The sequence below is a fragment of the Malus domestica genome, chromosome 04 (genome assembly GCF_042453785.1).
Source record: "Malus domestica chromosome 04, GDT2T_hap1".
NCBI lineage: Eukaryota > Viridiplantae > Streptophyta > Magnoliopsida > Rosales > Rosaceae > Malus > Malus domestica.
This window is the reverse complement of record NC_091664.1, coordinates 19,141,341-19,159,095: the sequence shown is the minus strand read 5'-3', so window position 1 is coordinate 19,159,095 and position 17,755 is coordinate 19,141,341. Positions and strand designations below refer to the sequence as shown.

The following is a 17,755-nucleotide window of genomic DNA, read 5'->3' as shown; positions in this document are numbered from 1 at the left end:
GCAACCCTTAGGGAGCATACATTTACCCTTTACTATTAGTACAGGCCCTTACACGGCTACCATTACCACTAACTTCCTAGTGGTTGACTGCCCAACGGCATACAATGTTATCTTTGGGCGCACAGGCATCAATGATCTCAAGGCTATGGTATCCACGCATATGTTGTTGATGAAATTTCCAACCCCCCATGGCAACGGCTACATCAGAGGAGATCAGCTTAGTGCACGATCATGTTACAACACTTCAGTTAAGCAACAACACTTGCCCGGACCCAAGGAAACCCTGTCTGTACATGACCAAGTCACAAAGACCAGCCTAGATGAAGCGAACTTGGATCTTCCTGATAGCAACAATCAACCCGATGATCCTCGAGATGACTCTTTCACCCAGCAAGCCCAACCTGCTGAAGAGTTGGAGAAGGTACCTATCTCAAGAGATTATCCAGATCGCATGGTGAAGATTGGCACCACATTGTCACCACCCCTTCGGTTAGCATTGATATCTTTTTTGAAAGAGAACACTGAAGTCTTCGCCTGGTCATACGAGGACATGCCAGGCATCTCTCCCGATGTCATCTGTCATCGTTTGAGTATTGACCCCAAGATCAAGCCGGTGAGACAGAAGCGAAGATCTTATGACGCTGAACGATACGAGGCAATGAAAGCAGAAGTTGAAAAACTCAAAGGCATAGGCTTTGTCCGCGAAGTCAATTACCCGACATGGGTAGCAAATGTGGTCCTTGTTAAGAAAAATCCGACCAAAGAAAGTCTTTTGCTTCAAAAGGTCTTGTGGAGAATGTGTGTTGACTACACCGACCTAAACAAAGGGTGTCCGAAAGATAGCTTCCCTCTTCCTCTTATTGACAGACTTATAGACTCTACGGCCGGGTGTGAACTCCTGAGCTTCATGGATGCTTACTCAGGATACAACCAAATCTTCATGAACCCTTCGGATCAAGAACACACAGCCTTCACTACCGACAGAGGACTATACTGCTATAAAGTCATGCCTTTCGGCCTAAAGAATGCAGGAGCGACTTATCAGAGACTAGTCAACTCAATGTTCGCCGAGCAGATTGGGAAGAGCATGGAAGTTTACGTTGATGATATGTTAGTCAAGAGCAAACATGCTGACCAACACATCACCAACCTATCTGAAACTTTCACTATTTTGAAGAGGTATCGAATGAGGTTAAACCCCAACAAATGTGCCTTCGGCGTAGGCTCTGGCAAATTCTTAGGTTTCATGATTAGCCAACGAGGCATTGAAGCTAATCCCAAGAAGATCAAAGCAATCCTCGACATGAAGGAACCGGTAACTTCAAAGGACATCCAGAGCCTTACTGGCAAGGTGGCAGCCTTAACCAGGTTCATTTCTAAGGCCACAGACAAATGTGCTCCCTTTTTTAAAGCACTTAAGGGAAGTAGGAAGTACATTACATGGACTGATGAATGTGCCGAGGCATTCAAAAACCTCAAGGAGTACATGAGTAAAGCCCCTCTACTCTCCAAGCCCGAGGTAGGAGACATTCTCATTATCTACCTATCGGTATCAGCTTCAGCCGTAAGTTCCGTTCTCATTCGAAAGGATGGGAATATTGAGCGACCTGTCTACTACGCTAGCAAAGCCCTACAAGATGCGGAGACACGATACTCCAACATTGAGAAATTAGCTCTAGCATTGGTCATGTCTGCTCGGAAACTTCGCCCTTATTTCCAAGCACACGCCATCATCGTGCTTACCAATCACCCTCTTCGACAGATACTCCAGAGTCCTGACACGTCTGGGCGAATGATCAAATGGGCGATAGCATTGGGTGAGTTTGACATCTCCTACCAACCAAAACCAGCCGAAAAAGGTCAAGCAGTAGCAGATTTCATTGCCGACTTCACATATCCGGTTGACATTGCTTCTACACCTGAAGCAGTGGCTTCATTACCCCCGGAAGCTCAGAAGGTAGAATCAACGACCTCAGCTTGGAGTCTGTATGTTGATGGCTCATCCAACCAACAGGGCTGTGGAGCGGGACTAGTCTTGACTACGCCCGACAAAGTAGCAATGGAGTATGCTCTTCGTTTCAAATTCAAGGCATCAAACAATGAGGCCGAGTATGAAGCCCTTCTGGCAGGATTACGTTTGGCCAAACACCTCGGGGTTAAACAAATTGATATTTTCAGTGACTCCCAATTAGTGGTCAACCAGGTTACCAACAACTTTGATGCTAAGGACAGCTCCATGGCAGCATATCTTGCGCAAACACAACTTTTGCTCAAGCACTTCCACTACCAGATCACCCAAGTTCCTCGAGCGGCAAACAGTCATACAGACGCCCTGGCTCGCCTCGCCTCAGCTGTGGAAGACAAGATTGGAAGAAAAATTCATGTCGAACTGTTGGCAACACCAAGCACCATGGCCGCAGAAGTATGCAACTTACAACAGGGGGATAGTTGGATCACCCCGATCTATAATTTCCTTGCTCATGGCACCCTCCCAAATGATAAAGTCCAGGCTAAGCAAATTCGATACAAGTCTACCCGCTACCTGATCATCAATGATCAACTCTATAAGCGAGGTTTTAGCCTGCCATACTTAAGGTGTCTTACGCCTGCCGAGGCGGAAATCGTCCTTCGGGAAATACATGAGGGAGTCTGTGGAGATCATGCTGGATCTCGGTCCCTAGCACACAAGACTTTTCGCCAAGGATATTACTGGCCAACACTCCACCAGGATGCCATCAAAGTATCCCGCTCATGTGACAAATGTCAACGATATGCAACTATTCCTCATTCCCCTCCAGAGCCTCTTACTCCTATGATCAGCCCTTGGCCCTTCGCCCAGTGGGGACTTGATTTGATCGGCCCAATGCCGGCAGGGAAGGGCAAAGTCTGTTACGCAGTCGTTGCAGTGGACTACTTCACAAAGTGGGCCGAAGTAGAACCCTTGGCAACCATTACTGAGGCAAAGATAGAAGACTTTGTGTGGAAGAACATCCTTTGTAGATTCGGCATTCCCAATGCGATAGTCACTGACAATGGGCGACAGTTTGACAACAAGAAGTTCAGGTTGTTCTGCTCTAAGTTCAACATCAACTTATGCTTTGCTTCTCCAGCTCATCCCCAGTCTAATGGACAAGTTGAAGCCATCAACAAAATAATCAAGCGCACTTTGAAAACCAGCTTGGACAAAGCTAAAGGCTGTTGGCCAGAATTTGTACCCCAAGTTCTTTGGTCATATCGCACTTCATATCGGACTTCAACAGGAGAAACTCCATTCTCACTTGCCTTTGGCACAGAGGCGGTTGTCCCTGTTGAGCTCGAGCAAGCAACATTCCGAGTCCAGAACTACATTCAAAGTGAAAATGACAAACAACTCACCCTCAACTTGGATTTAGTCGAGGAACACAGAAACCAAGCTCACTTGAGGAATGTCGCCTACAAGCAGCGCATCTCCAACTATTATGACTCTAGGGTCAAGCTTCGTTCTTTCAAAATAGGAGACTGGGTCTTAAAGAAAAGATTACTCTGCGACAGAGTCCCGAGTGAAGGCACACTTAGTCCAAACTGGGATGGACCGTATGAAGTCATTGGCATCAGTCACCCTGGCTCTTACACACTTAGAAGCTCCGATGGCAAGACCCTTGGCCATCCATGGAACGCTGATCACTTGAAGTACTACTACAAATAGACTCACGATGTACAAGTGTTGAGCTATAGCCGTTCGGCATCCTATGTAATGAAGGCCATTTGGCAATGAATTCAATAAAGAGGTAATTTAGCCAACTCAGCCCTCACTCTTTTACATTCCTAGCAAGGGAACACTCAAGTGTTGAAACCTCAAAGCAGATATATCCAACACGAAACAAAATCTAAGTATGTGTCGACAAGACTATACAAAGAAAGGAACAACCAAACAATGGCTTATATCCAAACAATAGATCTATTCATACATAGCCAAACATGCATTAATAATAGTGCAAACACTCATAAACACCTAAAATCCAAAACTCTCAAGCTTATAACATGGGCACATGTTATACACACATCAGACTACTACATCCAGAATACATGCAGATAGTAAAGACACTGTTATTCATTCTCATCTGAAGCCGAACCCCTGGCAGTATCATTCCGCGTCCTACCATCATCCTCTGCATCCCCAAGATCCTCTTCACCATGCTGAGTCTGTGCATCAGCACTACCTTCATTATCAGACTCATCTTCGCTGCTAGGATCAACAGCAAGGACAAATGTCTCGCCCTTTCGATGATGCTCATCTATATCTTCGTGGTATTTTCGAAGAATGCTCCCATCATCATAACGATCAAGGACGGCCATCCATTTCCTTTTTTCAAAGCGAGCTTCTTGAGCACAGTAGGGTTTAATAGCAAGATGAAAGGTCGAAGAACTTAAGTATTCTTGCACAGCAGCCTCCCTTTCAGTTGGAATGCTCTTCTCCAGTTCAGAAATCTCAACTAAGGCACCATCCAATTCTCCCCTAACCTTGGATACTTCCAAGGTAGCCACCTCCAACTGTTTTTTAGTTGCCTCAAACAATTTCTTAAGCCTTAGGTTCTCACCATTTCGCCTTTTCAAGCTCTCCATGGTTTCATCCTTCAGTTGGAGAGCCTGAGTCAAAAGTCCCTTATTCCTTCGGGCCTCGTCCACAAGCTGCTTATTCTCCTTCAGTTTTGCCTTGTACCGCTCAACCTCTTGCAGTCTGTCTTGATACTCGGCCATGACCTGCATGGCAAGACGATCATCACTACCTAAATAATGATAATAAAGAGGAAAAAGTAAGGAAATGACAAAGTAACACTCACATATGAAGACAGCTTCAACATCCGGTCGCAATCCGATTCATCCTTAGCTAAGGGCTCTCCGAGCTCATCGAAGGCGAATCGACGCCCTGCCAAGCAATTGTTGATATCCCCAAAATCCTTTGGCCGCGTGGCAACCCTCAAGTCCTTCCACGGGACACTGCCAGCTCTTTCCTTGCCTTTCCCCTCATGGCGGGAACCAGGATCACTTTCCTGGACAGTGTGCTCCATAGTAAGAGGATGAGGCAACAGTCGGCTCCCTTCTCCTGCAACTACGGCAGCAGCATTATCAACGGTCTCGACTCCAGTCTTCCTAAAGGCAGGCCCCTTAAGGACCCCATCTTGGGACTTAGGTCTAACGGATGGTTCCCCTCGGAACTTATGAATTTTCTTATGCGGTAGGATGTCTTCCGAAGGAACTAACACTGGTGCTTTCCTTTTATGGGTGCTAGTCCCTGTTTTCTTGCTTACCTTCTCCACTGCATAAGGAAAATCAAAATAAGAAATACAACTTTCCAAATAAAGTAAGGAATTGAGCTAAGTTTACATGAAGGATACAACTTACTCGATCGTCCCTGGCTCTCGGAAACTAAGGGTTGGAAACCGTACCGACGAAATAAGGGTCGTAGCTTGCTTAAGTGTCTATCCTCTTTGGGCACCCTCAACACCTTCTCTATGTCAGATAGCTCCTGCCCAAACAGTTGGATGGTGCCCCGCGTCACTACATGAAGCAAAGTGTTAGAAGCAAGAAAAGACCACAACAAATAGCAAATAGTACGAACGGTTGATACGTTACAACCTACAGTCTGGAAGTGAGTAAGCACACGTCGCTCAGGCGTGACACCCTTATCATACTCCCAATCATTATACAGAAAGCACCAACGGTTTTTCCATGTGTAGTATGCCTTTTTCTTACCATACACAATACGCTCTCTCTCACTCCGACATGCACACTCGGCATAACCAGTGCATGATTTTGCTGGGCGCATCTTGTAACAGTAACGCCACTGATGGAAGGAAGGCTCACACAACCCACACTCCATCCAAATGATATAAAATCCAATCAAAGTATCCCAGAAACCAGGATTGAGTTGCCCAGGTGCATATCCGATCAAAGATAACATCTTTTGCAACCACGGATGTAAAGGTAGTCTCACCCCTAAAGTCAGTAATATCTGGGTGTAGAACATAACATGACCCTGGGGAGGCTCAGAAGGCCATTCTTCATCATGTACCAAACGTATCCCTACACTACGAGGGATATTACATGATTGCCTTAGCGCCTCAACCTGCTTCTCATTATCTAACAAGTTATTCTTTAGATGGTCTGCTGTGAACTCAGAGCGAACTATGGGTATGGCATCATAAACAACCCCCTCACCCAACGCCATGGAGGAAGAACTAGCAATAGCTAAAGTTTGACGGTTGGGAAGATCATCCAATGTTTCTCTAGTACCGGACTCTAACAAAGACCCTGAAGACTCCGACATTGCAGACTCAGACTTAGAGCTAAAGCTAGAAGAGCCCTCATCACTAGAACTTCCAGGCTCTGACATCTACAATAAGAAGAAACAAATTCTATCACTACATGCATGATCAAAACATAAGGAAGTTCCTATATTACCCACATGAAGATGGTGCAAAGCGATGCCGGAACCCTTCTCAATCAGAAAGCAATCCGTCTTCCACAGTCACTACAAAACAAGCAAATGAAGACCGTGTCAAGCGCCAAAAAAAAAAAAAAAAAAAAAACAGCTTCATCCAAAAAAGCTTCACCCGAAAAGCTTCACCTCCAAAGCTTCACCCACAAAGCTTCACCTCAAAAGCTTCACCCACAAAGCTTCACCCAAAAAAGCTTCACCCACAAAGCTTCACCCAAAAAAAGCTTCACCCGAAAAGCTTCACCTCCAAAGCTTCACCCACAAAGCTTCACCTCAAAAGCTTCACCCACAAAGCTTCACCCAAAAAAGCTTCACCCGAAAAGCTTCACCTCCAAAGCTTCACAAGGGCCCAAAGCTTCACTTAAAAAAGCTTCACCTCCAAAGCTTCACCCACAAAGCTTCACCTAAAAAGCTTCACCCACAAAGCTTCACCCAAAAAAGCTTCACCCGAAAAGCTTCACCTCCAAAGCTTCACCCACAAAGCTTCACCTCAAAAGCTTCACCCACAAAGCTTCACCCAAAAAAGCTTCACCTCCAAAGCTTCACAAGGGCCCAAAGCTTCACTTAAAAAAGCTTCACCTACAAAGCTTCACCTAAAAAAGCTTCACCTAGAAAGCTTCATCTACATACTTTCACCATCAAAGCTTCACCATCAAAGCTTCACCTAGAAAGCTTCATCTACAAAGCTTCATCTACAAAGCTTCACCTAGAAAGCTTCAACACCAAAGCTTCACCTACAAAGCTTCAACACAAAACCTTGCTCCAAATAAACAAATTTTGTTCACACAACCTAAACATTTTTTTGTTTTACACCCACAAGGGCCCAAAATCTTCCTTCTTATTTATTCACTTATATATGTTCCCAAACATATTATGATAGATCAAATAATAATTCAAAGTCCAAAATTTAGTTATGGACAAAAATACAAGCAATTCACCAGTACTGAAGTTGCTACAAAAACTGGAATCTTCCCCAGCCTAGAAATCCAACAAAGCTTCGCCTCCTTTTCTCTATCAAATTTTTGCAGCTGCTGCTTCTCTCCAATGGAGCTGAATTTTGGACACCCTCTAGTTCTTGAGCAGATGAACAACTTTCAAGAAGGAACCATTTCTGTTTGAGCCACGGAAATTAAAGTGTTGAAGCTCCAAGCATGACAGTCGGATTCTTGCAGATTTCGAAGCTGCTGTGATGTTTCGAAGATCTGGAAATATTTAACCATTAGTTCATTCTGAATTTTTGATATGTTATGAAAGAGACGATGAGGAACAACTTCAATGAAGAAAGCATGCTGATCTGAACAATAGAAAATAGAGTTTCAAAGCTCACAACAAATCTGACGGGTTGACAGAAAAATAATAACCAGTCATTCATCATACCTGGATTTCTGGAGTTATACTTCTCCGAGGGATCTCAAATTTGGATATGTTGAAGTTCACAAGCTGAGGAACAACTTCAATGAAGAAAGCATGCTGATCTGAGGAAGAGAAAATAGAGTTTCAAAGCTCACAACAAATCTGACGGGTTGACAGAAAAATAATAACCAGTCATTCATCATACCTGAATTTCTTGAGTTATACAGCTCCGAGGGATCTCAAATTTGGATATGTTGTAGTTCACAAGCTGAGGAACAACTTCAATGAAGAAAGCATGCTTATTTGAGCAAGAGAAAATAGAGTTTCAAAGCTCACAACAAATCTGACGGGTTGACAGACAAATGATAAACAGTCACTCATCATACCTGGATTTCTGGAGTTATACTGCTCCGAGGGACCTCAAATTTGGATATGTTGTAGTTCACAAGTTAAGGAACAACTTCGATGAAGAAAGTATGTTGATCTGAGCAAGAGAAAATGGAGTTTTTGAAGCTCACAACAAGTCTGACGCGTTGATATACAAATGACGAACAATCACTCATCATACCTGAATTTCTGGAGTTGTACTGCTCCGATGGATCTCCAATTCGGATATGTTGTAGTTCACGAGCTAAGGAACAACTTTCATGAAGATGGTTTTGCGATCTGAGCCACAGAAAATGGTGTTATATTGAAGAAAAGCTAAAGGAAGACTAAAGCAAAGCAAAAGAGAAGCTAAAGGAAGACAAAATCATGGCACATGATAATGAGTCATACCCTACCCCTCATTCAGCTCCATTCGAATACACCCATGTAAATGACACAAGAAAAAGGGAGGGAGTAAAAAAAAAAAAAAAAAAAAAAAGTTCCTAGGCCTCCACTTCTTTGGGCCTAACACATCTTCATAACAAAAAACAATATATGAAGAAAGAGCCCTGGGTTACCACTTCGAAAAGAAACAAGTGAAGTTTTCCTACTCATGACATTGACTACTAGCTAGACACCTCATTCGGCAACTCTCTTCACCTGAAGACTTGGGGGACTCCCACCATATGCTACTGCACCTTGATACTCGGCAGTCTCACAACCACTCAGTGACTTGGATTTTTCAAGTCTCCAACCGAGAAGTTTTCCTCACTCGGGAAATTAAGGGAACACTACCTCAAACTACATGCTCCACTCACAAAGCTTCAACAATACAGGTTTCAACAAAAGCAAAAAATTCAAAGAACTTTATGAAGAAGGCTTTGGTGTATTTAACACAATATGTTGAAATGAAGCAAAGCTTATTTATTAATATTTTCGATAAGCCACAAATATGTACATATACATGAGTCAAAATAAACAAACAAAAGGGAGCCTTCACAAAGGTTGCTTAGGGGAAGTCTCAGCAGTCGGTAGAACCCCAGAAGGAGGAGGCATTGGAGGTTCATCATTTGAAGCTTCATTACCAGGTACAGCCCCAGAGGACGAAGGCAATAAATGCCTTTGGAACAAACCCACAAACCGCTGATGATCAAGTAAAACCTTACCATCAGATTCCTTCATCTGGTCAAGCTTCCTCTTCATGTTTGTAGCATAGTCATGGGCGAGCCGGTGCAACTGCTTATTCTCATGCTTGAGCCCTCTAATCTCCTGTTTGAGACTCATCACTTCAGCAGCCAATGATTCAACTTGGCGGGTTCTAGCAAATAGGCGTTGGGCCATATTAGACACAGAACCTGCACACTGAACACTAAGAGCCAGAGAGTCCTTAACAGCCAACTCATCAGACCGTTTGGAAAGTAGTCTGTTATCTTTGGGAGTGAGAAGGTTCCTGGCCACCACTGCAGCGGTCATATCATTCTTCATCACAGAATCCCCAACGGTAAGAGGACCAGTAGGGGATATGAAGGATGGGCGCCATATGTTGTCTGGAGAAGGCGTGGCTGTCTCTTCTCCAAGGTTCAAGTCAAAACGACGGTCGGAGGGTCCAGACATTTTCAAATGTGTTGAAGAAGGAAGAGGTCAGACAAATCAAGATCTTAGAAGTGCAAGAAATGAGCTTCTACTGGTAGAGATTCAAGTGTGCTGTGGAACTTAATGCTAGCCTCTATAAAAATCTGCACTCGACGGAGCTTCAGAAATCGAAGAGGCGTTTGCTTTCTCAAAAGCTGGGCTGCTCAGAGACCACGAGGGCCGATCTCAGAAATCGAAGAGGCGTTTGCTTTCTCAAAAGCTGGGCTGCTCAGAGACCACGAGGGCCGATCTCAGAAATCGAAGAGGCGTTTGCTTTCTCAAAAGCTGGGCTGCTCAGAGACCACGAGGGCCGATCTCAGAAATCGAAGAAGCACCTGCTTTTTCAGCCTCGTCAGCACCTGTCACATGCACAATCAGCTTTGCGGAAATTACGGGCAATCTGTCGAAGATTTCTGGTGAAGTAGAAGGCACATGAATCTTACTGTTCAATCACCGCTCTCCATATGCACCATCAACTCCTCGGGTACCACATATAACTTAGTCAAAGATCTCTGACAAAGTTTAGGCACGAGAATTTCGAAGTTCCAGCTACCCTACTATTACCCATAAGGGTAAAGGAACAGCACCACTGCTTGATAACTGGAAAGTCCCTATGTGTGTCGACCTCCGTGTTTTGCGGCAAGACAGGTTGGCAAGAACGTCCAACCTTTACTCACATTCGAGAAAAGACTCCCAACATAATTACTTTCTCAAAAACCGGAGTAGCACCGCTTTCCGAATCTCGAGAGTCAGATCCTCGACGGGATTGCTTCTTCGAAAGCCGAAGAGGCACAACTCTCAGAACTTCGAGAGCCAGATTTCCTTAGATAAAGCTTGTCTGTAATCTTCACACGTAATATCAGCTTTCCAGATACCACATACCACTTTTTCAAAGTGCTCTGACAAAATTAAAACACGTGAAGCTGGCAGCTCCCACTACATTGCTGTGACCAAGAAGGGTAAAGGAATAGCATTACTACTTGTTATTGGGAAATCCCTATATACATTGACCTCCCTCCTCAACGGACAGGCAAACCTGCAAAAATGCTCAACCCTTTCTCGCATTCGAAAAGGCACCCTCAACATAACCTCTCGAAATACTCAGCTTTATTTCCCCCCGATAATACCTCAGCAAATAAGCCACACCAAGAACAAGAGTATCTCATATCATCAGGGTCGAAAGCAAGAGTATCCCATATCATGCTTTCTCCCTGTCTTTGTCTTTGTCCTTGTCCACACCTGCAGGACAAGGAGAAAGAGAGCAGTCAGTCGGAACCTGAAATCAAACCTCCAATTTGGAACTGACTGCCTGGAGCCTTTGCCTGGTTGCTTACTTAGCATTGCTCTCGAGTACTCATCCTCAACTGCTGTCAAGGTCACGAATTCCACCGGCAAATACCTCATGACAGTTGATCAGATATTGGCTCTTTACACTGAAGCTGCCAAGCGGGGATGAGTCACTATGAAGGAATGTTCTGAAGGACCATTTAAATGCAAAGGTTGCACACCACTTCTGCCATGCAAAAGATTGAAGCAGAAGGTTCAACGGTGGGCTGAAACAGATCACTACAGCACGACACCTTTCCAGATCACATTCATTATTCCGTCAACAGCAAAAGTATCCCATATCATCAAGGTCGAACGTACTCTAGATTTGATGGACTTGTTTTGACCCTCAAATTTTTGAGTCGGCCTTATACTCTGAAGGGCACCAGAAAACCCTCCAGCACAGTTCAAGAATAAGCCTGTGGAAAGTTACTTCTTCCAAAGCAAAAGTATCTCATATCATCTCTTATCCATTTGCTTCTCCTTATCCTGACAGTTGAATGAGAGACAAGGAGAAGAAGAACAATCAACCGGAAGCCGAAGTCAAATCTCTGATCCTGGGTTGCTTACTTGGAAGTTTGACTGCTTACCTTGTCTGTCACCTCTTTCGGCAGATCTCCTAGCTCGGCGACTTGGGGGACTCCTACTATAGGGTTTGTATCACACTTGACTAAGCCCGAAACTACAACTAAGCTTCAAGTGAAATTGATACATTACCTTGTGCGTCAACATCAGCTAAATACACCATTCCCGGATGGAGGAAAGGTACTTCCAGAGAAGGGCAGATGAAGATCAGACCACACTTCGGTACTTAGAAGTTTCGTGATTACTCAAGGGATCGGATCTTGCAAGTCCCCAACCGAGGAGTTTCCCTCACTCGGGAACTTAGGGGAGCACTGTTTGTACCATACTTGACCAATCCCGAAACTACCGAGCACCGGCCAACGCTATACTGTCAAGGAAGAGTTCCCCTCCGACCAGGAGGCCAATCACTACTCGACACGTGTCAAGATTAGAAGCCAATCAGAGCACAGCACGTGTCGACATTAAGAACCAATCACAACATGACACATGTCAATGTGACAAAGCTACAAGTTTTTCTATAAATAGGGGTCATTCCCCCACAATATTGCCTAATGCCATTTTGTGTTAAATCATTCACAAGAACTCACTAAATTGAGAGCTTGATCCTTTGTACTTGTGTAAGCCCTTCACTACTAATAAGAACTCCTCTACTCCGTGGACGTAGCCAATCTAGGTGAACCACGTACATCCTGTGTTTGCTTCTCTGTCTCTATTCATTTACGTACTTATCCTCACTAGTGACCGAAGCAACCAAGCGAAGGTCACAAAACCTGACACTTTCTGTTGTACCAAAGTCTTCGCTGATTTTGTGCATCAACAGCTTCAATTGTGCAAACATTTCCTCGGTGCGATTTGGAAAAACTATCAGATGATGAATGTTGGCTCATATTAAGGAATAAAGCATTTCTAGATGATAGTGCTCCTTTAACTGAAGATCAAGAGAGAATGGCAAGGGAGATCGCCAAAAAATGTGCAGGTGTTCCATTAGTGGCAAAGGTAAGCTATATTATCAATTTGCTCAAGTTTTCAAATGCTTTTTTTTTATGGTTATTATATATTGTTCCAACCCGCGAGTTTCTTAGCCTAGGTTATTTTAAAATGGTACTATTCATTATCATTTTTTTGAACAAAGGATATTATCTACATTAAATGGGAGGGGATTGGCTTAACCTCACAATGAACTAGCAATAACGTGGTTTAAATCCGCCTTTGGCGAGAATCGAATCTAAGACCTCTCACTTACATGTGAAGAAAAATACCACTGGACCGTAGTACTAAGTGATTCTTTGGTTAATGATTCTATATGAAAGAAATTATGATTGCGCTATGATACATCAATTACTTAATACATTCACTATCTACGGTCATATATGGTTAGAATTTTGCGGCTATTCTTACTTAATTGAAACAATTGTACCTGTTAAAGATTGTCCCTCTAAAGCTATCTCCAATAGAGGGTGGAAACAAAAAAAAACTCAAATTTTAGGTCCACATTCTTTCCGAGGCATATATTTTGGGGTGGGAAAACTGGGATTTTGGGATTGGGGTGGAATTTGGGTCAGCCCCTTGAATTGGCGATAGCCTAAAAATGGTTAGGGTCAGATATGGCCGAATATAGCAAAATGACTGTACCTCTATAAGTTTTGATATTTCTTACGTTATATTGTTATTACTTCTTCAATTTTATAGCCCATTATTGTTTAATAAAAATTTGAAATCATGATCGTCTATCAATAGGTTTTAGGAAATATGATGCGATGCAAAAAGAGTGATGGATGGCATTCAATTCTAAACAACAGAATGTGGGATTTACAAGAAGGAGATTATAGAATTTTGTCGGTTTTGAAGTTGAGTTTTGATGAATTGAAAATTCCATCTTTAAAACGGTGTTTTGCATATTGCTCAATGTTCACCAAAGATTTCAAAATTGAAAAGGATGATTTGATCCAAGTATGGATGGCTCATGGGTTACTTCAGTGCCCTTCTCCCAACCAAAGTAATCTAGAGATGGAGGATATTGGAAATGAATATTTTAATATTCTCTTGGAGAGCTCTTTTTTTCAAGATGTTACAGTGGATACGTATACTGCTACTACTATTACTCATTGCAAGATGCACGATCTTGTGCATGATCTTGCAGAATATGTATCAAAATCAAAGAGCAAAGAATCCAATGAGTTTCGACATGTGGCGCAAATTTCTACCTCAATGTTACAAGGAATATCAAAAGGAGGTGTACATAAATTGCGCTCAATTTTTTGGAATGGTGAAGTTCATTGTGACATCTTATCAAGATTTAAAGGCTTACGTGTGTTAAAATTATGCGAGGCTTTTATCAAGGAGTTACCAATTTCAATTGGGGAGTTGAAACACTTGAGGTATCTAGATGTTTCGAGAACAAGGATGAGGACGCTCCCCCAATGTATTGGCAAGCTTTATAATCTACAGACATTGAGGATGTTCAGACTCAAAGTTAAGTTCCCAAAGGAGCTGCTTAAATTGATAAATCTGAGACATTTTTATTTTGATCGAGATGATGAGATATATCCAGTTGGGGTTGGGCAATTGACTAATCTCCGATCATTATCTTTTTTCATTGTGGGTAAGGAGAGAGGTCGTGGAATAGAGGAACTGGCTGGCTTAAAGCAATTGAAAGGCCGATTATCCATTCATAATCTCGAGCTTGTGAGAGATGGAGAAGAAGCAAGGAAGGCAAAATTAGTGGACAAGACAGGCATTCGCAGATTAGTCTTTGTATGGGACAGGTCACGGATCAATATTAACGACCTCGATGTACTAGAAGGCCTTCAACCACCGAATACTAAACTGGAATTTTTAGAGATTCGCAACTTCATGGGTGACAAATTTGCATCGTGGATGATGGGAAGTCCCTTTCCTTCATTAAAAATATTAGCTATCATTGGTGCCAACGATCTAATTGAATGGATGGAAGCACCAGAAAACATTGTGCTCTTTCCATGCCTCGAGGAGCTGCGTCTGCACAATTGCAATCAATTGAGAAGTGCTCCTAGTCATTTTCCATCTCTTAAAAGGTTAGTCATATATTCTATGGCTAGCGGCATGCCAATATCCAATATAAGCAGCAACCTGACCACTCTGACCTCTTTGGAAATAAAGAATATAAAGGGACTTGATTATCTGCCAGAAGGGATGTTAAAAAACAACAAGAATCTTGCATGTTTGAAGATTTACAATTGTTGGGACATGAGTTCTGTTACCATGGATGATGTATTTGGGTGCTGCACTTCTCTTAAGTCCGTGATTATTTTTGACTGTCATAAACTTAGGTGTCTGCCGGATGGGTTGCAAACTCTTGTTTCTCTTGAGACGTTGTATGTGCGGGGTTGCAGTAGTCTAGAGCTCATTCCAGATATGCACAGTTTGGCTTCTCTCTGTGAATTATCCATTGATGGCTGTCCTCAGTTATCCAGTCTACCTAATGGACTTGAATACTGCACTTCTCTTCAAATGTTGAAAATAAGAGACTGCTCCAAAATAACATCCATTCCAATCACACAGGGCCTCGCTTCTCTCTGTATATTAGATATTCACAATTGCCCTGAATTATCAAGCTTGCCGAGTGGGTTAGAACATTGTACCTCTCTTCAGGACTTGACTATATCTTCTTGCAAAAAGCTAACATCTACTGGGATTCACAGCCTCCCACCCTCCCTCCACTCTCTGGCGATATATGACTGCACAAGTCTAGAGTTCATTCTAACTTTACAGGGCTGCCGGTCCCTCCGAAAATTAGAAATTGGTGGTTGTGATGGAGGGACAAGCCAACTGGTAACTGAGCTGGAATACTGTACCTCTCTTCATTCACTGTCTATCAGAGGTTGTGAAAGTCTGGCCCATTTTCCAGATGGGCTACAACTGTCTTCTTCTCTTGAGATACTCAGTATAAACAGGTGCCCAAATCTAGAAACTATTCCAAGTTTAGAAAACCTCACCTGCTTGAAGAAATTCGAAATTGGTGGATTTTGGAAGGAGCTCGATTCATTCCCTTCTTTTCAGGTTCTGCCACAACTTGAAAGGTTAAGCTTGTGGGGTTGGCGTAAGCTCAAGTCTCTGCCTGAACAAGTTCAACACTTCACTTCTCTAGCACATTTGGATATATTCGAGTTTGAAGGAATGGAGGCTCTTCCAGAGTGGTTGGGGAACCTTGCATCTCTTGTGTCCCTACATATATGGGAGTGCAGGAATCTGATGTATCTACCTACGGTTGAAGCTATGAAATGCCTCACCAAATTAGAACACATATCATTTTCTGATTGTCCTCTTCTAAAAGAGAAGTGCAAAAAGGAGAGCGGCCCAGAATGGTCCAAAATTTCACATATTCCAGAGATTGAAGGTATTTCTCTCTTTTTTTCTTTCCGGTTCACGTATCAAGTACTCATCATGTGTTCTTTTTTTCTTTCTTACTTCTCATTAAACTTAATTAGTTGCTATGTTGTATGTATGTTTTTGTTTCGTTTTCCCTATACTACAATTTAATGTACATGATATGAATTTTGTTGAATATAAGTCTCGCATCGGGGAATAAAAAAAATAAAATACTATATAAGTGTATGGTTTCACTTGTACTAACACAAGGGTTTTGTGATAAAATTCAACACCTAGCAATAGGTGGGGGTTTTTAAGACAACAACAGATGGTTAAGTTGAAATAATATCCATGTGGTAAGGAGTGGGTAAGTGGTCCTTCTCTCTAAATATCTAACAAATTTCAATCCTACAAATTTGTGACAAGATATGTTTACATCATGATATGCATCTGGTTACCTACCTAGTCCAATCATGTCTTCTCATCTCTTTTAATTGTTCTCTCCTTTCCCCACTTGAGTTATTAGTGAATAGTTGAAATAAGGATATGATTTATGTTATTAGTTGGAAAAAAAAATAAAAAGAAGATTTATCTATGAGTTTTGAAGTGTTCTTCGTATTCATATGAGCATTTCAAGGTACCATTTGTTATAGTCAATTAGTTAAAATTATGCTCAAGTTTTTGACGTATTATGTTTAAATCTGTAGTTGACGGGATCCGACTTCAGAATCTTCCAATATCTCTAAATGAGTACTAATTGTTACATTATTCAACTTAAGTCAGTCACTCTTCTAAAGGTACTGGTCGGGTAAAGATATCTCTGGAGAAGGATTCTCGAACCTTAGCACAGCCCCCTAAGGGATTGGCACTTTGGACGTGTAGTCGGGCTCTTACTTGTTGATGTGCTACAAGAAAAGGATAAAGCTAGTTCTGAAATGTGCCTTTGTGGGGCCTTAGGTGTAGGCCTTGAGGCTCGCAATAAAAAATAACTAAGTGCTAGGTGTGCCACTGCTATCTCAGTACAACAGATGTAGAACAAGTGTGTTTTTAGTCGATTATTTGTGCCCCAAGTTACTCGGACCTCTTGTTATCAAATGATTGTTGTGGATGGGTTAAGTCCACATAAGTTCTTTTTCTTGCCTTGTAAACAAGGACTTTTAGTTCATAGTCTTGTATGTTCGAATGAAGGGAGTCCAGATCCTCTTAAGTCATTTGTTTGGTTCTTAATTAATTTTAATGATAACATATCCATTAAACTAACCAGATCCAGATGCAAATGGAACTCTTAAGATAGGAAAATTGATGGAAATAACTTGAATACATACTAGAGAATGCATTAAGTAATAGATCTACAAATTTAGAAAACAAACAAAGAGCCTCATGCAAGATTTCACCTTGTTTGTCAAGGTTAAACCTCTTGCAATCACTTATCTTTGAATTAACAAGGGTTTATGTGCTAAAAAGGGATGGATAGTAAATAAGTTTACACAAAGGAATCGTAACTATGCCACTGAGGGAGATAACAGAGCTTTAAACTGGACAAGAGATAGCTTGTCGATAAAAAAACTGAATCTGGGTTGATTTCAGCTTTTGAATGCAAATCTGGCTTGAGAGCAGAGTTTGTATGTTTTTTTGTTTGATTGGTTGAGTGTCCTTGTCTCTGGGGCC

At 42.3% G+C, this 17,755-nt stretch overlaps 1 protein-coding gene and 2 long non-coding RNA genes across 6 annotated transcripts; 1 reads left to right on the top strand and 2 right to left on the bottom strand.

Moving 5' to 3' along the window:
• Positions 1-5,203: 5,203 nt before the first annotated feature.
• Positions 5,204-6,571, bottom strand: LOC139195299 (uncharacterized). The gene is made up of 3 exons (XR_011580085.1): positions 6,446-6,571; positions 5,383-5,538; positions 5,204-5,296 (listed from the first exon to the last, which is right to left on the bottom strand). It is a non-coding gene; the product is annotated as an uncharacterized lncRNA (long non-coding RNA).
• A 727-nt stretch (positions 6,572-7,298) lies between these two features.
• LOC139195298 (uncharacterized) lies at positions 7,299-8,618 on the bottom strand. Of its 3 annotated transcripts, none has more exons than XR_011580083.1 (5): positions 8,400-8,618; positions 8,218-8,315; positions 8,037-8,129; positions 7,856-7,953; positions 7,299-7,680 (listed from the first exon to the last, which is right to left on the bottom strand). It is a non-coding gene; the product is annotated as an uncharacterized lncRNA (long non-coding RNA). The 3 variants fall into 3 exon arrangements; XR_011580084.1 differs by having other exon boundaries at positions 8,037-8,099; positions 8,400-8,616; XR_011580082.1 differs by having other exon boundaries at positions 8,037-8,110; positions 8,400-8,611.
• Positions 8,619-12,540: 3,922 nt separating this feature from the next.
• On the top strand, positions 12,541-17,298 carry LOC103419340 (putative disease resistance protein RGA1). 2 transcript variants are annotated; one of them, XM_029101144.2, is made up of 3 exons: positions 12,542-12,736; positions 13,478-16,115; positions 16,795-17,298. In XM_029101144.2, exons 1-3 carry the CDS (start codon positions 12,686-12,688, stop codon positions 16,842-16,844), a joined length of 2,739 nt encoding a protein of 912 aa, XP_028956977.1. In that variant the 5' UTR covers positions 12,542-12,685; the 3' UTR covers positions 16,845-17,298. The 2 variants fall into 2 exon arrangements, with proteins under 2 accessions (XP_070676687.1, XP_028956977.1); XM_070820586.1 differs by lacking the exon at positions 16,795-17,298 and having other exon boundaries at positions 12,541-12,736; positions 13,478-16,328.
• The last annotated feature ends 457 nt before the right edge of the window (positions 17,299-17,755 follow it).

Bases quoted from the DNA above. Each gene is read 5' to 3' on its own strand.
- LOC103419340 (XM_070820586.1), top strand. From the start codon at position 12,686: ATGGCAAGGGAGATCGCCAAAAAATGTGCAGGTGTTCCATTAGTGGCA. The intron at 12,737-13,477 runs GTAAGCTATATT...GTCTATCAATAG, and splicing joins GTGTTCCATTAGTGGCAAAG to GTTTTAGGAAATATGATGCG.